Source organism: Rhinolophus sinicus, chromosome 14, assembly GCF_057876585.1.
Source record: "Rhinolophus sinicus isolate RSI-liver-muscle chromosome 14, RSI-T2T, whole genome shotgun sequence".
Classification (NCBI taxonomy): domain Eukaryota; kingdom Metazoa; phylum Chordata; class Mammalia; order Chiroptera; family Rhinolophidae; genus Rhinolophus; species Rhinolophus sinicus.
In genome coordinates, this window is record NC_142514.1 from 182076956 (window position 1) to 182100021 (window position 23066).

General features: G+C 58.5%; 1 protein-coding gene across 38 annotated transcripts in view; it reads right to left on the minus strand.

Annotated features, from left to right (window-relative positions):
• Positions 1-23066, minus strand: part of NRXN2 (neurexin 2) — a 104935-nt gene that overhangs the window by 14604 nt on the left and 67265 nt on the right. For 26 of the 38 annotated variants that reach the window (XR_012497627.2, XM_074336595.2, XM_074336586.2 and 23 more), the window contains 4 exons: positions 14078-14259; positions 9424-9595; positions 5017-5106; positions 1403-1728 (listed from right to left, as the gene is read on the minus strand). Coding sequence is in view for 37 of the 38 variants with exons in the window: in XM_074336595.2 (XP_074192696.1) it covers positions 1403-1728; positions 5017-5106; positions 9424-9595; positions 14078-14259 (770 nt within the window). In the remaining variant the exon portion in view is untranslated. Of the gene's footprint in view, positions 1-1402; positions 1729-5016; positions 5107-9423; positions 9596-14077; positions 14260-21558; positions 22544-23066 lie in introns of those variants that run through there. The other 12 variants (XM_074336612.2, XM_074336605.2, XM_074336604.2 and 9 more) reach the window with 5 other exon arrangements.

A 23066-nucleotide genomic window follows, 5' to 3' on the forward strand; every position in this document is an offset into this window, starting at 1 on the left:
CTTCTCTTCTACCTGGATGGTTTGCCCGTCACCCTCCCACTGAACCTGGATGGCCCTTCTGGCCTGTTTGGAGGGCACTGGGTGTGGTGGGCACCCTATCTTGGGTAGAGCCAGGCCTCTGTCCCAGGGCTCCCCACCCCTTGGAGCAAGGCCTGGCATTCGAATCCCCCGTTTTCTTGGCAGTGAAGACAAGAGGGGAAGTGGGCTCAGGCTTGTCTCTCTTGCCTTGCGAGCCTGTCAGCCAGTCGCAAGCACGGACTGGTAGAGATGAGAGGACCTGGAGCTCATCGGGCCCAGCCCTCGTGTACAGAGGCTGAAGGCTGGCTGATGGGGGAGGCAGGACACATCCCCATGGCAGCCCCAGGCTCCTCCCTCACCCTGGGAGGACAGCGGTCCCTCCGGGCCCAGAAGCTCAACAGCCATGGAGATGGGGGACAGAAGAAGCTTGAGTAGAGGGGGCAGGGTGACTAGGCAAGGTCCGATACGCCAGGTATGAGCCCTCCTGGACCAACAATCTTTTGAGGCAACCACTAGAAAACTCGGCTGGGCCCCCAGACTGCCTCAGTAAGTCACACATGCTGATGGCTTTGGCCAGCAGGAAATCCAGGCCTGTCCTGCCCCAAGGGAGGCTCATTGCCCAGGTGAGGCTCCCTCCAGGGCTGGCCTAGGTACAAGAGAAGATAAACCCCAACCACCTGGGCTTGACCTGACCCAGGGAGAGTACCTGAGCAGGTAGGCCTGGCACTGGGGAGGGTAAAGCTCCAGGGGTGTGTACCAACACCCCCGCAGGCCCAGCCTGAGGACACAGAGGCCAGCTACGTGGTGGCACCTGCTCGAGGGCACACGGAGAGGACTCGTGAAGGCAACAGATTGGACTTGCAGTGCCACTGCAGGGGCTCCAGCAATCAGGGAGAGGCTGCTCTGGGCCTCCCCCAGCCTCCAGATGGCAGCTGCCACTGCCAGGTAAGCCTCTAGCCCCTCTAGGGCTGCCACCTCTGTGCCGGCCCAGAGCGGTGCCATCCTGCTTCCATTTGTCTCCCACTCACTGCCCACACAGCACTGGGCATGGCTTTCCTTATGGGGTGGGCAGAGGGGGTCATTTCACCCTCACGCCATCCTGACTTCCTCCCTTTTAGGTGGGGTAGTCTTCTCTGGTCTAGCTGAGGTACCAAACTGCCCCTCATCTCTGGGAATGGTCCCCTGGCGGCCACCTCCACTTCTATGACATCTCTGGTTACCAGGGCGAAGGGCACTTGGTAAAAGGAGACTTGCCTATGTCGCCCAAACCATCAGGACAAGGACAGCAACTTCCAGGATCCCACCAGACCCCTGGATGCCACAGCTGCTATGCGACATCCACCCGAAGCTCCACCACTTGTCCGCCAGCCGGAGGGGCCCTCACCTGGGTGGTGCTGTCCCTCAGCGTGGGGGAGCGGCCCCGGCGTGTGGTGGTGGTGGCCATGGTAGTGGTGGTCTCCATGATGGTGGTGGCCATGTCGGCCAGCAGGGTGGTAGCCGTGGTCTCCGCACTGAGTAGCACGGACGGCCCCTCCCCTACCAGGCGCAGGTGGCCCTCGGTCCGCACATTGGGGTCGCTCTCGGCGGCCAGCGCCAGCACCTTGAGCCCATTGTAGTAGAGGCCGGACACCTGGCCCTGGAAGGGGCGGCCCTGATCCCGGCCCCCGATCTTGATGGCAGCCTGGCTGTTGAAGATGGTCAGCTGGCGGCCTGGGGGGAGGGCAATGGGCGAGGGTGACAGACAGAGGAGGGACAGGCAGTGGGGGAAGACCAGAAAGGGATGGGGGGGAACAGAGGGGTGCCAGGGGAGGAAAGAGAAGTCAAGGTGGAAACCAGCAGGGGGTAGAGGGGAGAGGGAGAAAGAGGAAGGGCAGACACCAGAGGGAAAGTCCTTGTCAGCCACAATTCCAGCCCAGCCAGGTAGGTGACCCCGGGGGAAGGGGACCCAGGGCACACAGGGGCTGGGAAGGGAGCCAGCTCCCCACTCTCCCCACCATGCTCATGCCTCTGACCTTCCCATCCCCCTCTCGTCTCCTGCTCCAGGGACATCATACCCCCTTTCTTTCCCTTCCCTCAGGTTGATCCCCCATCTTCTCCTTCTGCTTCCCCAAGCATCCCACACCCCGTGTCCAGCCCCAAGCCATGGAGCCCTCGGAAGCAGCAGATAGAGGAGACGAAGAGGCAGAAATAAAGAAGGCGACTGCCAGGCCGAGTGGTCCGTGTGTGTCAGGGCAGAGAGGAGGCGAGAGCAAGGGGTGGCCAGGACAGTGCATGGGGGGAGGAGGCATGTGTGAGGCTGGGAGCAGCCGCTGGGACCTCACTCCGCCCCCCAGCCACCACCAGGCCCTCTGACCTTTGGCCAGGCTCCCCTCTCTCCTCCTCCCCTCCAGGCCCAGCCACTGCCCTGGGGTCTGGCCCTGGAGAGCAGAGGCCTTCTTCCCCGACAGGATGTGCAAGCACAGAGATGGAAAATGTTAAAGGGACCTTTCTTCGCTTGCTGACAGCCAAAGAAAAAACCCACTCCAGCTCCAATCTCGCTCCTCACTCAGCAGTGATACCTTCGAATTCCCACCTGGGTGGGGTTTGGCTGTTCTGTTTGGTTTTAATGCTTCTGGGGGTCGGTTTAACCCTCTGAGTTTGTTGCTTTGGTTTGGTTTTTAGAAAAGATATTTATTATGTTTAAGTTTAGATTTAACTTTGGTTTTGGTGTTGCTTATTTTGGGGAAGGAGGGGGGCAGAGGAATTGCTACATTGCCCCTTACTCCTGGGGCCTGCAGCTGCTGGTGCTGGGGTGGGGTTTAAGATCTGGCTTAGCCCTTGTTAGCCTCTGGTTAGTGCCTCGTTAAAGATGTGGTTTACAGTTAGGTGCCTGTGAGCCCTGCCCCCCAAAACCTAGGCTGAGGACAGTCCAACTTGTGAAACCCACACTCTTTGGAAACGCGGGTTCCCTGGGACACCCACCCTTCTGTCGGCCTCTGGCCAATGACTGGCCACGGGTGTGTCTGCTCCGCCCCTCTGCTCAGTCTCCTCCTCCTGCACCCTCCCCCTGCCCAGCCCTCACTCAGCTCTGGAGCAGTATCTCCATCTTCCAAGTGGGGGACCTGGAGCCCACAGAAGCTGAGAACCTGTGAGTAGCAGCTGGAACACCAGACCCAGAGAGGCCCTTGAGGACCACCAGGCATGAGAACTATGAGAAGAACGAAGGGGAGAAGGTTCACAGCCGTCAAGCAAGTTTGGGAAGCAAACATTTTACAATTAAACAACAGGTTTCTTTCTCACGGGTCTTCTCAGAGCCTTTATTAAACCAATGTCCCTGTGCATCTCCAAGAGGAAGAAGAAACGGGACTCAGCATTTCCCAAGCTCATTGGACAAGTGTCTCTATTGTGAAGCATCTCGTGGGACTCACGCTTCACAGGACGTGTTTTAGAACCGGAAAACTGATTCTTGCGGTGACTATTTATTGAGCAGCTACCATATACCAGGTGCCGAGCGTAAAATAATCTCTCCAAGGGTGCCCAGATCTGGTTCTCCAATATTTTCCTGCTCCTTATTTCATGTCATCCTCACAGCACCCCTTGTGAGCAGGGATCATTGTCCGTTTTCCCCAGAAGGGAACTGAGGCTTGGGAAACGGAAGTCTTGACCAAGGCCACCCAACAGGTGAGTTCCTCCTTCCATAGTGGGGAAAACACTAGAATACTTAACCCAATCCTTCACTTTCTGGAACAGGAAATAGAGGCCTCAAGAGGTGTGATGACAAAGCCAGTGAAGGGCAGCTGGGGGGACCACAAGTCCTGCCCCCCCTCCAGGGCCTGTCCTTTTCTCCCTACCCGTGGGGTCACAAGTTGTCCCAGCCTCAGCCCAAGCTGCTCCCTTGGCCTCTCTGATTCCGGGAGAGGGAGGTGGGTAATGGACAGGACACTACATAGGTTAGCAAACTTGGCCCCTGGGGCCCCACCCCCCATGAACTCCTCAAAGGGTTAAAGTTCGCCCCGCTGGAGAGAGCCACCCAGTGTGGCTGGGGGCTGTAGGTTTTGGCGATGTCTGTTACAGTCCCTTTAACTTTTTGTCCTGTTATGGATTTATCACATCTGGTTATCAGCATGTTTAGTCCCCGCGGGCTGTGGGGGCTGGAAGTGACATTTGGGGATTTTAGTTGGGGAAGGCCCCAGTGGACATTTAAAAGCACAGTTATCAGCTGGTTAGGTGGAGGTTTAACAGTTCTACTGCCCCCCTAGAGTTTAGCCTTAGAGGTACAGAGCTCGCCCCCTCTCCAAAGGGAATGGGATGGTTTTGCCCTTGGCCCCAACTTCCCTTGGTGACAAGTGGCCTTCTCCCTCACCACAAGCCTGTTTGTCTTCTTCATCAGCTCAGGAAGCACAGAAACGCTCGAGGGATGGCCACCTCTTCCCCTTCCTCCCAGTCTCCCCCCAACTCCACTACTTCTAACGGGCCTTCTGACCAGGCTGGGCTCATTCCAGAGACGGTGGCCCCACCGCCACTCTCTTGGGGGGGGGTCTGTCCAGTAGGACCTGAGGCCCCCACTCTCCTTTTCTCCTCAGATGATCCTGGTGCAGCCTTCCTACCCTCCTTTGGGTCCTGGGATCAGCATTTACTGTTTCTCAGAGCTTTCCTGCTTCTCACGCACTGTAACCCTCAATTGGCCCTGTACACAACCTCTGAGCTGACCACCTCCCTCCCAGCCTGCTTTCCGGCGGCTTTACCCGAGTGGATCAGGAATCTCATGGGTTATCCTAGTCCCATCAGAGGTTTCGAGAGAGAGGAGACCTCTTCTAGGAAAAACCCTGGCCAGAAGCATCACCCTAAAAAACACAGACGCTCGACTACAGAGAGAAAGGGGGCAACCTGGCGGGACAATCGTCCCTTCACTGGGGGGCGGGCAATAGGGAAGGCACGGATGGGGAGAGAGCTCTGCACCTTTAAGATAGTGTTTTTAAAGTTAATTAATTCATTAATTAATTAATTCTGGTTAATTACCTTTGTCGAGCAGCCACTCATCTACTACTCGACCAAGCCGGTAGGGGATTCTCTGTCTAGCAATCGCCAGGCGCTCGTTATCAAAGTTTCCTTGGAAAAGTTTAGAAAGACAGTAGGTTTCTCAGGCGGCGAAGTCCAAAGGAGTTAGAAAAGTAATTATGCATTTCTCAGGAGACTCAGAGTAAGCAGCAACATCCAACGGCAAGGGGGGAAGGTCCACCCAAGGCAGGAGAAGAAACGCTGGGTCCCCTGTCCTCCCATCCCCTCCCTAGGCTCCCATCCAGAGCCAGTCCCACCCTGGGGGCAGGAGCAACCCAAAGAAAAAGAGAGGGACAAAGAAGAAAAGGAAAGGGGAATGAAAGAAAAGGCAGCTGGAAGGTCAAATGTCAGAGGTTCAACAGGTTTATCGGTGCTCAAGCTGTCGCCCAGCTTCCTTCCCCATCCCAGAGTGGGGCAGCGGGCGGGCGGGAGGGGCATTTAGCAGGTTTAAGTTAGGGGGTGGGAGGCCTCAGTGGCCCAGCTGGTTACTGCGTTTAGAGGGCGGTTTAGAAGTAGGAGGGATGGGTTAAGCGAGGGGTTTATGCAGCATTTAGGGGGGTGGCCCGGCACACGCATTGAACAGTGAGACTTAACCACTTCTCCAAGCTGTCTCGGCTCCCGTCACCTTCCATGCTCCACCCCCAGCTTTCCCTTCATCTCCCACTCCACCCCACTGCCAGCTTCCACCTTAACCCCCCACCCCTGCAGGCCCCCAAGTCCACCACTGCTCTCATGGCAGGTGCTTCCGGTCTCCCACCCTGGTCACTCACTGCCCGCTTTCTGGGCACCGCTGCCGGTGACCTCACCAGTGTGCCTAGTGTAGCAGCTGGATCATCCCCCACAGCCCCACCCAACGCCCTTCCCTTCCCTCCAGTCTCTCAGGTGCCATCTCACCATCTCACCTCCTCTGCCACCCCCCTTTTGCACCCAGGGTTCCCTCCCTACAGCCACCCCCAGCCCTCTTCTGTCTGGTGACACCTCTCCTCCCCGTCTCAGCTCCGTTCCAAGACCCTCAGACTCCTCTCTGCTCAGGTCCCATCTCCTCTCTGCCCTGGTAACCCAGCCCGGCTCCTGACCCCTCTCACTCACAAGCTTTTCTCCTCCAGGCTCTTCCCCCACAATTCCTAACGCCCACCTTCTTCTCAATCCTCGGCTGGCCATCTGGATGCACCTGTTCCTTTCTCCACTCACCATTCTGCAGGCCCTGGAGACAGGGAAGGAGGACGTGTGTGTGCGTGTCTGTCTGTGGACAGGGCTTTGTCCATGTGCCTGGCAGCTCTGTGTGCTCTTCTCAGTCCCTGGCTGTGGGTGATGCCAGGCAGCAGCCATGGAATGGAAACGGTCTCCTTTGGGAGCCTGGCCACTCTTCCCACTGAAACCACTTGCATACTGTCCAATAACAAGCATGCTGTTTTTGGGGGCGGGGAGGCACTTTCCCTCTCATCTCCCCCTGCACAGCTGTGCTCACCTGCCCAGCGAAACATGGGCCTGGGCCTGGGTCTGCCTACACCTCCCATGAACGAGCACCCCCCATGTACACGTGTGCATGGTGGTGCCCTCCTAGGTGCTTAAGAGGCAATGAGACCTGCCTTCCCTACAGATTCACATCACTCGTGTTTAAGTCGAAAATGGATCATTTATTCATTTAGTCACTCAGCAAACATTTCTTGAGTACCTGCTCTGTTTCTGGCGCTGGGTACTGGAGATGGGAAGATGAAGGCCTGGCCCTTGCCCACCGGGAGCCCCAGCCAAGCAAGGAAGCCTGGCAAGTGACCAACAGTATTCTGTGTTCTGGCAGAGGTAGCACAGGGCACCCCATCCTGGGAATGGGGTGGGAGGGGCCAAAGAAGACAATGTAGGAGGAGAGGTGGCGTGGCCGGAAAGGGGTCAGGTGGGGCAAGGGAGGGCAGGGGAGTGCACATGCAGAGGCAGACCAGAGCCTGCCCGTGCTAGGGTACTTGTGTGTGTGTGTGTCCTGAGAGGAAAGGCAGGAAGTGCATCTGCCTTATTGGAACACAAGACAATTCTAAGAAAAGCTCTGTGTGCTGGGCCCGTCTTCTATGCCATGTCATTCTAGTGTTCCTTACGTTGTCTCAGGAATTCTCACAGTATGGCTGTGAGGTAGGGGTTATTCCCACTTTTCAGAAGTGGAAACTGAGACTCAAGAGAGGCTAGATGACTTGTCCAAGGCCACGGGGCTTGTCAGTAGGAGATCCAGGATTAAATGCCAGGCCCTGCTGACTCAAGGTCCCTGAGCTGTGTCTCTCTGCTCCCTAAGCGGCGGGGGCCCAGGCTCTCCGCCTGCGCACACTGCTAACCTGACCTGCCGGTACAGCTGAGGACGACACCCAGCTTGTGTAGACGATCTGCTCTCACCATGCACATAGGCAGGCAGCCCCCAGGCCCTCAGGTAACTCCACTATGTAGGTGAGGAGCACCCAGCCGGCCGTCTGCCCCACCCCCAGCCAGGAGTCCCCGAGCAGGCAGGACTCCTCTGACCTAGTCTCTAGCCTGCTGGGCTCCAAGGGGAGCAGCTCTGGACTCGAGCCGTGGCTTGTTGTGGTCAGGCTTTCATGCCCCACCCCCCCATCCAGCCCTGACCAGCACAGACTGATGTCTTCACTACTACACAGATTGCTCTGATGTGTGTGTGGCTGAGAGACAGAGAAGTCTGATGCCCACAGGGCAATCATACGCACGCAGCCTGGCCAATGTGTGGAACTTAGCACAGGGGCCCTTGTGTGTCTCGGTGACCCATGTGCCCAGAGCCTCGGTGGAGGCTGCCAGCCCTCTGCAGCGATGTGTCTGTCTGGCCAGATGAATATTTGCGGTCATCCGTGTGTCTGGGGTTGGCCTGTGTATCCATCAGCCTCTATGTTTATTAGCAACATGTGGTTCTCTGTGTCCAGGGGCCGCCCGAGAATGTCTGGGTACAAGCCCTCACGAACATGAGTTGGGACCCTACACTGGCATCTTCCAGCATAAGCGGGTCCATGAGATTTGCACACCTGCACTTTTCACTGTCTTTCTGCCCAGGCCACTCTTGGTCAACATGGGGCAGCTTCTTTGCCTCTGCCTTGGTTGTCACTTCTGCTTGAGAGAGGAGCCGAGGCCACACATGCCCTGCTTCCCGGTCACCTCGTGTACGTGACTGCAGTGTCACTCAGCCCATAGCTCTGCGTTTCTGTGTCTCTGCGGTTCTCCCCTGCAGTGGCTCGATTCCCTCCCACCCCCCTTATCTCCCACACTGAGGCTCTCTTCCTCTCCTCCCGAGGCTCTGTCCACCTCTCCTCTCCCTGGCTGGGTCTGCGCGACAGTGGCTCCATATATCTCTGCATCACTCCAGGAGCCGCCTCCGTCTTTGCTTATGTCTCAGGGACGATTTCCATATCTGTCCATCGCTCCTCTGGTTTCCTCTTGCTCTGAGGCGCTGTCTGCCTCCCTCGGCATCTCGCAGTCTCTGCCGCCTCATTCCTTTCATGTCCTCATCCCTAGCTCTCCCTGTACTCACACCTGGGCTCGTCCTCGGCCACCATAGCTGTCACACTGTTGAACTGGGTCTCTGCATTCCTACGCTTGCCTCCCCTCCCACCAAGACTGCGAGCCCCCTGCGACCAGGGGGCTGTGGCCCACTCACCTCTGCATCCCCAGGGCCTAGCACAGGACCTGCCTGGTACCTAGTAGGTTGTCAATAAAGGTTTGTTGAATGCACTTGACCCTATTTTTCACTCTTGTCATTTCTCTCTCTCTCTCCCTTTCACCATGTCTCTTACTCCCTGAGAAACTGGGGTTCCTTTTCTCCGAGTCTCCATGGTTACGTCTCTTCCTTTACCTAAGATCTCCTAATATGGATCTTTACTTGCTCTTTGTAAAGACCTTGGTTCCTTCCTTAGTTCTGTCCTTGGGAACCGCCCTGTCTCCTCACCAAGATATGTTCTGCGTTATTTCCGGATCTTCTCTACCTTTTTCTGCGTCTGCCCCCACCCCCTTTCCACCTGGCCCTCAATTCTGAACTCATCCTTTCCTCAATTGCATCAGGCTCTCTACCTTCCCTCCTCTTCTCTTTTCCCTCATCCCCAAACTGGACCTGGCCTTGCAGCCTTCCCTGCTTAGCTTTGCTCTCCCCCTCCTAGCTGCCAAACTCCCAGGAGCGCAGTCATTGTCCGTCCCACAAATCTCCCCCAGGGTTCTCTTTAGCCACACCCATCCTGGTCCCGCCTCCCTGTCAGCCTTCTCATCGTTTGCCACGCCCACATCCAGACGCCTCTCGGCTTAGCCCCGCCCCAGGTGCAGGCAGTGCTCCTATCAGAGGCCTCCCTGCCCTGCCCGGCCACTCCCTCCACACCTCTGAGCGCCCAGGCGGCCTACCTGCCGGGTACCGCTCGTTGACCGGCCAGCTGTCCACCTGCAGGGTGGCGTTGCCACCGCTTCGAGTGAAGCGCACCACATGGTATTTGCCGTCACTCACGATGGCATTGGGCTCGTCGATGGTAATGTCGTCTGTGCCCACGTTAAAGATCACGCCCACGGTGCCCTGGTCCTGAGGACAGGAAGGTAGAGGTCAGCAACCAGGAAGGAGCAACCATTCACTCCTAGAACTCTACCTGTGACCACCACCGGCCCAGCTCCACAGCACTTCATAGCTTTACCACGTACTTCTCCCAGTCATGCCTTTATTGGACCCTCTCACCTGCCCAAAGAGGGGCACAGGCTCGTCCCTTCCCCATATACTGGCAAGGGAGTAAACTGTGGCTCAGAGAGGTCGGGGAAGCCACCATGGGCTGCAGAGCCTGGGCCTGCAGCACTTCCACTGACCACTCCTGCCTCTTGCCTTTCGGTTCATTCAGAACATTCACAGATGTTTCCAGGGCACCTACTCTGTTCAAGGGCCCCTGAGCCCAGGCCTCAGACAAGATAACCAGGGCCCTGCTGGGGACCAGCGGGAGCACAGAGGGCGGAGGCTGCCCTAAAACACAACCAACAGAGAAGTCCACAGGAGCCGCCCCTGTCTGGGGAAGGTCTGACCGCCCCACCCCCACCCCCCAGCCTCAAGCCTCCCATCCCGTGTGCTCAGCACTGAGCAGGCCCCCCAGGGCTCCCGCACCAGGGCACCCGCGTGCCTCTCCTGGCAGCCCATCCAGCCCCATGTAGGCCAGGCCTGAGTGTGCCGGCAGAGGTGGGGGTGTGAACTGCACGCTTTGGAAGGTGACAGGTATGGAAAGAGATCAGGGAGACAAACCATGTGGGACTTACCAAGGAAAGGTGAGCATGGGGGTGTAGGTTAGAGGATGGGGCTGGGAGCTGGGGAGGGATAGGCAGAGGACAGACAGGGACGAGGCCTAGAGAAGGGGAGTAAGGAATCCCTCTGAGCCACCTCGGGGACCCAGGTCCCCAGCTCCAGAAATGACCTCCATGGGGAACCCTGCAGAGGCCACCCAGGATACAGAGCAAGAAGAGTTATATCAATGGTGCCAGAGTGAGAGGGTGAGCTTCACTGAACCCCGAAATTGTGCCAGCCCTCTGGGTACAGTACCCACGTTCTCTTCATCCCCATAGCAACCCTCTGGAACCCCAGATTTGAAGCCCATTTGGTCTGACTCCAAAGCCAATGCTCTCTCCCCCTTGCCCACTAGTCTGAGGAGACACTGCCTCAAATTGCTGGGGGCGGGGGGTGATCTGAGAGGCTAGGAAAGGACCCTAGGCCCTCAACCCAGGCCCCTATCCCATTCTCCTGCACTTCCCAGCGGCACTCCTGAGCTCGGCCTCCTGCGGTCCCACACAGGACAGACACTCGCACGGGTTCACTCAGGCCCCCTGGATCACACACAGTCATGGGGACCCGGGTCATCACTGCACACACTACACTCCTGGGGTCTTCCTGAAAGTCTGCTCTCGTCAGCCCAGGCACAAGGAACCACTCAGCCCGGGCACAAGGAACCACTCAGCCCGGGCACAAGGAACTACTCTGCTGTCACCTCCTACAGCCAGTGGAGCCAAGCGGCTTGGTGTCACTGGAGGTGGGGATAGGGTGGCTCACAGATGGGGCAGGGGTTGGGGTTCTGAGAGTTGGGGGGCACGTGTGCAGCTGTGGCTCACTTGGAAACCCACGCCCTATCCCTTTCCCACTGTGGTTCCAGTTCCCCTCCTCCTAGAACCTGGGAAGCCCCCCCCACACACACACACACAGTCATACACGTATGCAGCACCTTTCCTTGTCAGATGCAGTAAAGCAAGGAAACTGAGGCTGGCCTTGCCAACAAAGAGTACTAGCGAGCCCCACCCACCTACCACCCACAACTGACAACATCCCAGGGAGCTCACCTGCTCCCACACACGTGAGGGGAACAGCCATGCTCCCCAGTACTATTGTTAGCAATAGCATCGCCCAGAATAGCACCAGTCCTTGACGCCTCCGAGGGTTCCTCCCTACGGGGCTCAGCTGGGCGGTGAAGCTGGTCAAGGGGCAGTCGCAGCCTGGGGCCGGCCAGGCAGAGGGCCAGCCCGGGCAGCTGGAAGGCAGGACACCTGGGTTTCCCAGGAGGCAGCGGAGCTCAGAGCCATGCACTCCGGGGGAGAGGCAGTTCCCCAGAGCTGCTCCCGACGTGAAGTCAGTTGTCACTTCTGTTAAAGTCATTAATTCCTAATTCCCCAATTACCTCATTAGGCAGCGGTGGGGAGAACGCGGCCGCTCCTACAGCAAATAATTATGGGAGTCAAAATTAATTTGGCAAAGTGGAGCGACGCTTTATTAGAAACGTCAAATTGCTTTTCTCTTATTTTGCTGCCGCCTCCCCGCTCTCTGAGAGCTGCTAATGACGCTGTGGTGGGAGCTGCTGTGACACCAAGGCAGGAGGGGGCTTGCGGGCTGCCCTCAAGGGGCTGCAGCCCATCTGGTGCCCAACTCTCCCCTGAGAACTGGCCTCCCTCATGGCTCCCACGCTTCCTCCAGGGCCCCCCACCTTCGCCAGGTACCCCTCTCCCCTGATCCGTGCAGCACCAGGCACCAAGCCTTGTTCCTCCATAAGCCTTCACCTGGCAAGGTCTGTGGGCAACTGCTGGGAAGGAAAAGAGACAGATCCCTTCTCCCTGCACCCTGATACCCCCATCCTTTCTCCTTAGCACTAGGGAGCCCTGTCCCCTAAACCTACAGCACAGACACACAGATGCTGTCAAAGAGACACACAGAACACGTGCAGACCGACTCGTCCAGGTGGACGAGCACTGACGACACTAGCTAACACGGGTATTCGCTGCCAGGGTGCTTTCTGAGGGCTGGGCGATGTCCTAAGTGCTTTACATACATGATCTCATCCACACCTCTGGCCTCCTATTGTGCCACTACACAGATGAGGACACTGACGCTAGAGAGGTGGGGTGACCGCACCAAGAGCAAGGAAGTGGCAGAGTTGGGACTCAAACCCAGGCCCCCTGCTCCCAAGCCACACATTGCCTCTCATGACTGGGGGACGAGAACAGGATCCCTCGGTCACAGGGAGGGACCCGGAAACACAGTCCCACCAGCCACACATGGTCAGGCGACTGCAACAACAGCAACCATCACTCAGCCAAGAAACACAAATCCAGAGCGCCACACCTGACCAGAGGCCACAAGACACAGCCGCTCTCATCACCCCCACAGTCCCCCAGTGTTACACAGTCACATGTGCTGTCCACAGCCACCCTGTCTCACCCAGGCCGAGACGCTATCTGTCTTGCTCTCATGGACACGGAACTCCCAGGCCTTTTCCCCAGGCCACTCTGCGCTCTGTACCCCTTTCCTCCACGCTCCCTGTCCATTCTCTCCTGCCCAGCACCCCACTTCCACTCCATCTCAGCTCTGCCCACAGGGCACCTCTCCTCACACCTCCTCCCTTCACCCCCTGGCGTTGCGGGAAGGGTGCACAGCCAAGGGACTCTAAAAAGCTGTAGTGTAAGGAGGGGCCAGTAGCCACGGTCCCAATCAGATGGGGAGGGGCCAGTGCCCAAACAAGCCTTCTCCCCTGGCTTCCTTGCTCCCCTGAAAGCCCAGGGACCCCCCACCCAGACCTTTCCAGCACACAGAGCCTGGCCAGCCTGCTCAACTCTCCCAGTTCAGGGGTTCTGGCCAGACTCAGCATGTGGGGTACAGGGAGGGGATGGAGGCGGCTGTATAGGTGAGGTCCAGGGGTTAAAACCATGGGGAGGGGCCAGGGGAGAGGCTAAGAGCAGAAATGAAATGTAGCAGGGCCAGAGGCCATAAAGAAAGGGTGTGGACAGGACCGGAGATGGAGAAAGGCTCGAGGAAGAAAAGGGGCTGCCTGCAGACCCGATTTGGGATGAAAACTGCGGGGAGAGGAGCTGCAGGTAGGGCAGGAGGCTCAGAGGGAGGCGCTGGGAGGGAGCAGAGCTTGAGGAAGGAAGACTGGGGCCCAGGGAAGAGCTGGGCAGAGAAAGGCAGAGCTGGGGGTGACCGGAGGTTGGGGTGGGGGGCGGGCATGGGGCTGGGCCTAGCGGTCACAGAATAGTGAGCACAGCCAGAGAGGCCATGGTCAGAGGGTGGCTGGGAGCGCAAAGGTCATAGAAACAGAGGTCAAGGGCAGGGCAGTCAGGGGCAGGATTTGAAGGCAAGGTGAAGAAGCAAAGGTGGGCTGCTCTGGGGCAGGGGGGTTTGAAGGAGCAGGGCAGGAACAGGGGCAGGGCACAGCGGGCTGCCCTAGGCAGTCTAGGAGGGAGCAGGCAGCAGCCCAGGGCAGTCACTAATGTGGGGACATTTCTGAAAGCTGCAGAATGGCCTGGAAGACTCCCGGAAGCCCTTAACTGCATTTGGAAAGGTCAGAAGACACAGATGGTCTCAAGGAATGGGGAACGGGGGAGCTTCACGTCAGCGGGGTGACGCTGGGAGTCTCATGCATAATCAGGAGGGGACTCCAGGAATCAGGGAACAGAGGTTCTGAGGGCTCCACAAGGGGAGATTGGAGGTACTGACCCCGCGGCAATGAAGGGACTGACTGGATTTGGGGTGAGAAGGTTGGGGGGGCCTTACGATGTGTAGCTGCAGGTAGTCGCCGAGGCCGGAGGCGCTGTCCACCCTCACCAGCACAGCGCTCCGCTGGTGCGTGCTGAAGCCCACGGCCAGGCGGTCCATCCTCGTGCTGGGCCGGTCATTGGGGGGCCACGTGTAGGTGATGAGCGCTCCCCCCTTCCCAAAGATGTATGTGGTTCCGGCTGCAGAGAGAAGGAAAGGGAGAGGGAGGTATGACATCAGGAGGGCAAGATCAGCAGGTCCACGGGACTGTGACCTGATCACTGGGACACCAGGTTTCGGGTACAGGGCTTCAGCTGGGATGCCCACAGCAGCCACCAGGCCCTGCAGTCCTGGGGAACAGTTGGCAGGAGGGTGCCCGGGTGAGAGCCTGTGCATGCGCACAGACAGATGTAGCTGCCTCATCAAGAATTCTGGTTTTAATTACAGCAAAACAGAGAGGTAACAGAGACAGTGACACAGAGAGAGAGCCCAGAGAGAGGCTGCAAGGGGACCAAGAGGAGTGCTGGGGGCAGGCAGGACCCAAGGGGCCTAGGCCTGGCCAGATGGACTTCTCCCAGGGCTGGCAGAGGTGACAGATCCAAGGTGTGTGCTTCCGTGGGGCCAGCGCTAAGCAGGCACCAAGGCAAAAGGAGCCCCAGGCGATGGCAGGAGGAAGAGCCGGGCTGTGTTCAGCTCTGACTCATAGCCCACAGGCTGGCATCCCTCCAACACCTGCCCCCCACCCCCTCCTGGTCCCGGTTTGCCCAAGACTCTCTGCTTCCATTCCCAGCTAGGGGGCTGCCTGAGACCCAACACAGGGGGTCCTGGATCCCTGCCAGAAGAGAAACACATAGGGGATGGGGGGGGGCGGGTCGAGACTGACAGCCAGGGGAGGAAAGAGGCAGAGAGACAGATGGACAGAGAGGGACAGAGAGGGGTGTAGCAGAGAGAAAGTAGGCGAGTGGGAGCCAGAGATGAAGGCTCCCTCTCCCTGCCCTCCCCCACCCCACCCTCTCTCCCCCTTGGTCTCCATCTTCTCCATCCGGCTTCCGGGGGCGGGTGTGAGGTCCCTAACGATCTCAGCCCCAAAATAAACCCCATTAGTCTCCATGTTCCCTCCTGCGGCTGACTGGGCTCCCTGGGGGTGGGGGCAGACTGATGGCTTGGCTGGGGGTAGGAGTGGGGGGCCGGTCACCCAGTTTCCTGAAGGGAGCCTTTTCTGGGAGGCCTAGAGGCCTAGTACTCTGGGGCCTTCGGAGAAGGGAAGAGAACAATCTTGCATTCTTTAGAACATAAATGGAGCAGATGAGATTCATAAAATACTTAATTAAATAATTAGCCACTAACGACTCCTCTCAAAGCACTTCTTGGGGGGGAGGGGTTCAGGGGAGGACTTACCCAGAAAGGAAGAGAGGCAGATGGGGTCTGAGGGCAAAAGCCTGGCGTAGGCTGGGAGGAAAGTGGCGCCTTGGGGTGGGACAGCTCTGGGAAGGATGGAAAACCTAGGGTCAGGGAGCTGGGAGCCTGCGGGGCGGGGTGGGCCTGGCTGCTGGGGGGCCTGAGGCACTTCCGAGGAGCAGACCTGCTCTGCCAAGATGGTAGCCCAGCTGCTAACACTAAGGCTGGGCCCCTCCAAAAACCTCGGGGTCTCTCCCCTCAGGGACTCAAGAGCCCGGTTGTACTTCCAGCAGTACAGTTCAGGGATAGGGGGCTCTACCCCAGGAAGTTCCCAAGCCCCCAAAAGAGAGGGGACTCCTGAGAGCCTTGGAGGGCGGCACCATCTGCAGGCCCAGGGAGGAGCTGAGGAGGAGCTGAGGAGAGAAGGAGGTGCCTGGAGGCCTGAGAGGCAGTGACGCCAGCGGGGTCTGGGCTTAGGGGAACAGGCGCTATTCCCCAGGGCACTTGTGTTCGATGCCCTCCCTCTCCCCAGGAAGGGCCGGAGAGGAGAGATACCTCCCCACCCCGGGGCACGACAGGGTGAAAGAACAGCCTTGATGTCTAATAACTGACATCTCGCCATAGGCTGTCACTGGGGAAAGCGCCTCCAGCACATGGGGAGCTTGGCTCTGCCCCCTCCAGACCCAAGTGTCCTTTCTACCTAGGGGTCCTGAAGGCCCAGAACTGGGGGGGCTGAACCAAGAGTAGAGTGGAAAGTTGGATGGGGGCAGGGTACACTGAGCCACACCCCTAAACAGGCGTCGGGGTGGAAGGCCAGGGCCTGAAAGCCTGGAGCAGGGTAGGCCTTAGCCGCCAGTAACAGTCTCTCCACTTCCAACACTGCAGCACTCTGGAAAAATCGGCTGTCTCCATGGCAACCTTAATATCCAGGGTCCTCCCTTCCCTCTCCACTTACAAACAACAGGGCCAAATTTGGGGGTGGGAAGGGTCAGGGGAGCTAAGATGCTGACCTTCCTCCACACACACCATCCCACCCCTCCCTGACCAGGGGCTGCTGTGTCTTCACCCCCTAGGCTTCCAGGGCCTCCCAGTTAGACAGAGGAGGGGCTTATTGGGTTTCTTGGTCCCTCAGACCAGTGAAGGAAACACCATCCACCTGAGGCCTGCTCCCAAATCTCCCATGTCTAGGAAAAATGAGGCCCTTTCTCCTTACTTTCCCACCCAGGAACCCAGATGCATGTCACCCTGGACAGAATCCTGCCTGAGCCTGGAGAGGGCCTGAGGTGCCCACCGGCAGGACGATGCCCCATTGGGCAGTGAGGCCCAAGCGCTGAGAGGCTGCATTGCATCCCACACCCCAAACCCCAACTGCACACATGTCCCCAGTGACGTACCCGCAGGCCCCACACCAACACAGAGGAGACGACGCACCCAGCTGCACACAAAGACCCGGGGTGGAGAGGCAGACCCCCAAGAGGAGACGCGGAGGCTGGGCAACATGGCGCTAAGTGCACAAAGGCGGGCCATGGCAGGCAGCGAGGGCAGGGGCGAGCACGGCGCATTCGTCCCCGCCCCCAGCCGAGGACGCACGGGCAGCCTGCCCCCTGCCCCGTCTCGCGTCCCAGCCCCAGGCCCTGCTCGGCCAGGCCTCCCCCGGGATTTATTACCCAGCTGTTCTCACACTGCGGCCAGTTTATTACGCAGGGCGGGCCTGGAAAAGCCTAAGGGCGTTTATTAGACTGTGTGCGGATCGGGCGGAGGGACACTTCTTGGGCCAAAGGGATAAAGGATGAAACGTTTATTGGACTGGGCCGGGAGTAATTACCCTGGGGAGACATTTCTCTCCCCAGCCCCGCAATCCCGCCAGAGGGCGCAGAGGGCTGGGTAGGGAGGACGGCGGGCAGGGGGCGGGGCTCCACCAAGTCCCTCCGGGGTTGGTACCTATCCGGCAGTCGCCACGCGCCTCTCACCCCTCAGGCTCTCCTCTGCCCTGGCCACCCGACTCCCGGGGGAAGGCACAGAGACACGGAACCAGGGCTCCGCACCACATCTAGGGCCTCTGAAAGGTTCCAGAAAGGGCTCCGGAGCGGAAACGGGCCTAAGCCAAGGACCACCGTGTTGCCCTAAGGTCGTCCACACCCACTGTTTTTGATCTCCCCAGGAAAACCGCTAGTGAGCTACACTGCAGAACAATTGGGGGGGGGGGTCGCGCATCCCTGAAGCCCGAGACAAGAGCGCTCTGGCCCACCACCCAAAGGTCCAGAGCTAGCACCTTCTGGCCACCTCCAAAGAGTCTCCTCACTGCCTCCCAGACCCAAAAATTCACTGATCCAGTAAAACACTCGATGATCAAGAATCCTCCATATGGTTCCTACACACCTGCATTCTAGAAAAAAACCAACCAACCATTAATAATGGTTAGCTAACCCAGACCCCAACAACATAAGCATCCCAACTAAACACCCCATGTGGGGGTGCCCCTGTGGTTAAAACTACACGTGCAGACAGACCCTCCATCTGCCCATCTCCCTGCAGCATCAGAAGCCATGACAAAAATCTGGTAGATCCAGAATCACGGAAGAGAAAATGTCCTACACAATCTAGAAAGGCCACGCTCCTAGGTGCCCACAGCCCAGCACAGTTCTTGTATGTGGTTCCTCACAACCCAGGAGGATCTCCACAGATCCACCGCCTGGGCTCTGCTCTCCTGATCTAGAATTCTAGAACAATGTCCCCTCAATTCATGAGTCCCCTTGATTCATCCCCTCAATTCTTGGCCATAAACCATCCAGTTAGAAGTCTAAGTTAACACACCCACATGCCAGCGCCCTTTGTAAGCTGGAGCAATGAATCCAGAGCCCTGGAAGCTACTGACCCAGAACTGGCTTCAGAGGGTACCACAAATGCAAGTCAGGGGCTGAGAAGCTCCTCACTGACTCCGAAACCAACATCAGGGTTAAGGACCAGGAGCGTGCCACCCTCTCGGGCCATTTCTAGGAGCCAGGTGTGCTGGTCCCCTCATGCCTAGATCAACAGCAGCTGCAGGAGCATCATGGGTATCTGGTGAGTCTGTAGGCATATTATGTAACAGGAGGGGCTGGGGGACGGAAGGGTAAATAGAGGAAAGAGTGAAGAGAAGGAGGGAAGGAAGGCAAGGAGAAATGCAGTGAGATCCCAAGAGAAGGGAGACAGAAAGGCAGGTGCAGAAAGAGAGGCTCCCTTACCCTGAGGGAGGCTGGGGAGACGCTGGGCAGAAAGGAAAGGTCTCCCCTGGACCAGAAAGGTCTCCCCAGTTGACCTCTTCCTTTAGCCAAGCGTGAAACCCCAAGACAAGCCTGTCCTTTCACCTCCCCCCAGGGCTAAGCTGAGCGGAGGCACGGTTCAGCCATGACACATGGTCTCCTCCCTGCTCTTGTCTGCCCTCTGACCCTTTTCCTTCCTTTCACCTCCCTGACCCTTACGGGCTCCTCCACGCAGGCTCCCACCACTTTCCATCACTTCTCTGGACGCCCTCCAGCTCGTCCTCGGCTTCCATGTGGCACTGGGCAGCCATTGGCCCTCTTGGGGCTGTTTCTCTTCTCTGCCCAGCATGGAGGGGGCCGTCTCTGAGGCAATCCCAACACAAACTTTCCATAGCCACTCCCCCTGCCCATGCTCTTTCCTCCATTTTCTCTCCCTCTCGCCCAGCTCTTCACATCCCAACTCCAGGTCCTCCACTGAGCCTTCCTCTGGCCTCAGTGCCCAGGCCCCTCCTTCCAATCTGCTCATCTCCCTGGGCCAGCATCTCTCTCCTTTCCCTTTCACCAACTCTCCTCTTCACCCCACAATGCTCTCCCCCAATACCCCTGGCTGCCCTTTCCTGTCTCATCCTTTCATGTGTCTCCTCATTGCCCAGAAAGACCATGTCTTATCTGGACCCCTTTGGGAGCAACACTGGGCCTCAAGGCAGCCAGAGGGGACAATGAAGAGGAGGGAGGAAGGCACAGAGGGCCTGAGAGCTGTGGGGAGAAACAGAGTTAAGATCAGCAGCAAGGTGTTGGGTGGGCAAGTGGAAGAAGAGAAAGACATGGGAGAGCGCTGCATGGAGAAGACTCCAGCTGGGACAGAGCTCCGACAAGACCAGGCTATGCTGAGAAGAGAGAAGCGAGCAATGAAGGGAAGGGTTGGAAAGGGCCACTCCTGGGAAATGGATGAGGAGAGAGCAGAGGCAGCAAAAATTAAAGACGAAGTAGGAGAAAAGCAAAGAATAGGAAAGGGGCGGAAAGATGGGAAGTGATGGAGGGGAACACAGACTGGGAAGCAAGGATAAACAGATGGAGAACAATAATGGGGAGGCAGAGATGAGTGCAGAAACGGGAGGCCATGAGGGGCCTAGAAGTCAACTGATGACGATACAGGCAAGGAAGGTGAGGGAGAAACAAAAATGAAGTGAAAAAATGATAGGTGATGAACAGAAATGGGAAGTGATGGGAGTGCAGAAATAGGAGGCAACAAGGGTACAGAGTGAAAACTGGTGAAGACACAGTGATGGGAGGTGATGGGAGTTGAGATAAAAAGTGAGGCGAGCATGGAAATGTCAGAGGACCAAGATGGGAGGTGATGGGGGTACAGAAGTGGGAAGTGATGAGAGGACAGGTAGAGGAGGTGATGAAAGTACAGGGATGAGAAGTGATGGAGGTACAGAAACGGGAGGTGATGGAGGGCTGAGATGGGGGCCAAAGACGAAAGGTGACAAAGTATAAAAATGGGAGGCGATAGAGGGTTGATATGGGAGGTTTTAAGTGGTACCATATGGGAGCTGAGAGAGGTACAGAGATGGAGGTAACGGGGGTATAGAGAGGGGAAGTGATGAGTGGACTAAAATGGAAGCTGATAGGGTCTCTGGGATGGGAGGTGACAGGAGCTCTGAGATGGAATGTGAAGGAGGGACTGAAATGGGAAGTTATGAAGTCTGACATGGATATGAAATAAAATATGAAGAGGGACAGATATGGGAGGTAATGGGGAGTACACAGGAAATTATGGGGGTGCAGTGACTGGAAGTGATGGGAGCATGGAGAATATGGGGGACAGAGATAGAAGGTGGCAGGTACAGAGATGGGAAGAGATGGCAGGCAGAGACTCTTAAGGGTCTAAGATATGGAGTGATGAGGGGCCTGAGATGGGAGGTGATGAAGGGCACAAGCAAGAAGCGACAGAGGTCAGAAATGGAAGGTGACAGGGTCTGAGGGGAAAGTGAAGTAGGTTTTGAAATGGAAGGTTAAGAGGGGCTGAGATGAGGTGCTAGCAGTGGAGAGTGATAGAGGACTGCCAGGAGGTGATGGAGACTGGAATGGGGGAAGCCAAGTCCAAGTAACAGGGCTACAGAGGTGAGAAGTGCTGGGGATCAGAGGTGGAGGCAGGGCAGCATGAGGAGGTGTGGAAAGGAGAAAGTGGAGATGTTTGGGAGGTGGTGGTGGAAGGACAGCAATGAGGAAAAGACGGGAAGGCTGCTGGAGGGACAGCGGTGAAATAGAGCCTGATATCAAGAGGTGAAAGAGAAGAGATGGGACATTTCAGAGGCAGAGATGACAGATGGCACAGAGATGGGATGGTGGTTATGGGGGGCCAAAGACAAGAAGATAACGGGGTGCAGAGATGCAAGACCAGCAATGCAAAGGTGAGGATTAGGAAGAGGTGGAGGTAAGCCAGATGGAGAAATAAGGGGCAGAAATGGAGGTGAAGAGGAAGAGACTGGGGAAGGGAGAGCTGGACAGAGGATGAAAGGACAGAGATAGGGAGGTGACAGGGGAACCGAAACACGAAGGTGATAACAAACCAGAGATCAGGATAAGGAGGTGAAGGTGAGGCAAGGAAGAAAGTGGTGAAGACAGAGATGAGGTGATAAAAGGATGGGGGTGGTGATGGAGAAGCGAGGGTGGGGCTGAGAAGATGGGAGCCAGAGATGGGAGGTGAGGGGGTGCGGGCCGAAAGGCAGAGGGGCTGGGCCTCGGCGCACGCAGGCTGGGGTGCGGCCCGCGGGGGCCAGGGCCGCGGACACCGGAGGCGGACGCCGGGGGAGGGGGGGCAGCCGGCCGATCGGCCTCGGCAGCGCCACTTACCGTGCCCGCCGCGGGTGAGGAAGGGCATGCGGTTGATGGCGATGGGCACGGTGCCGTGCTTGCTGTGGAAGTGGTGGACGTGGTGGGTGGTGCTGAGGCTGGAGGAGACCCGGGCCCCCTCGGCCGCCCCCAGCAGCAGCAACAGCAGCAGGAGCGGCAGCAGAGGTGGCGGCGGCGGCAAAGGCCCGGCCAGGGCGGGGGGGCGGCGCGGGCACCCCCCCGGCCCGCTCCCCCCGGGGGGCATCTCGGCCCGGGGGCGGCCGCCTCACAGCCCCATGGCCGGGGGCGGGGACGCGGGGCTGCGCAGCCCCGCGAAGCCCCCCTCCGGCTCCGAGCCCCGGGAGGGGGGATAGGGGTGAAGAGAAGGAAAACGAGAGCCCAAGCCTCGGTCCGAAGCCAACGAAATCAACTGGACCCCGCCGGGGAATCCGGGGTCCGCGGAGCGGCCACGCCAAGGTGCAGGACGCCTGGGTCCATCGCGGAGCTAAGGGTCGGAGCGGCGCACAGGGCCGTCAGAAACCCGGGGGAGCGCCCGAGGGAGGGGGCATAGTGCCGGGTGGAGGGGTAGGGGAAGCGCGGGGGCCAGGCAGGGAGGGGAGAGCTGGGAAATCCTGCGGAAAAACCGAGCCGGGGAGGAGGACCGGAGGGGAGAAGCAGGAGCCCGACGGAGACTATGGCCGGCCGCGCGGCTGCCGCCGCTGCCGCCCGACGGAGGCCCGGGGAAAGGAGGGAGCGGCCGGGGGGAGGGGGGCGGGAGAAGGGGGAAGGGAAGCAAATCCGGGTGAGGGGGAATGGAGGGAGGGGAGAGGAGGGGAGAGGAGAGGAGGGGAGCGGGGCTGAGCAGAGGAAAGGCGCGAGCCTGAGAGATTCCGGCGGAGAGATGGAGGCAGCGGAGTGTTGCTGCAGAGGCAGAGAGGCTGGAAGGGAGAGGGAGGAGGGAGGCAAGGGGGAGGAAAGAAGGGGAGTGGAGAGGGGAGGGGAGAGGGAGCGCGGGAAGAGGAGGGGGCAGGGCGGAGGGACCGGAGCGGCTCCCGGTCTGCGGGCGGCGCTGGGCAGCTCTGGCGCGCGGCACCTGGCTAGCCCGCTCGGCGCTCGCCTCTCCTCGGCGCGCGCCCCGCCCCTCCCCTGCGCCCGGGCGCGCGCTCCTCTCCCGCCCCCTCCGGAGAAGGGGCCCTGCTGAATAATTGAACAGGACTGAGGCTAGCAAAAGAGGCCGATCTCTTCCTCCTCCTCCCCCCCCCCCGCCCCGCACCTGGACGAACCCCAATAGGGCTCGCTGGTCCAGCGCGCAGAGATGTGGCCACTGGCACCTCTGCACGCATCCCTTGGAACACACGTGTACGCTAGGATGTGAACGGGCTTAGGGATGGAGACACCCACGTGTCCATACAGGCACCAGTGCAAGCGCATGCACACAGGCTCAGACACATACATGCATACATGTACTAATAGAGACTGGCACATGAACTCACTCAGTCCAGCATGTACACATGCCCAGAGGCATACAT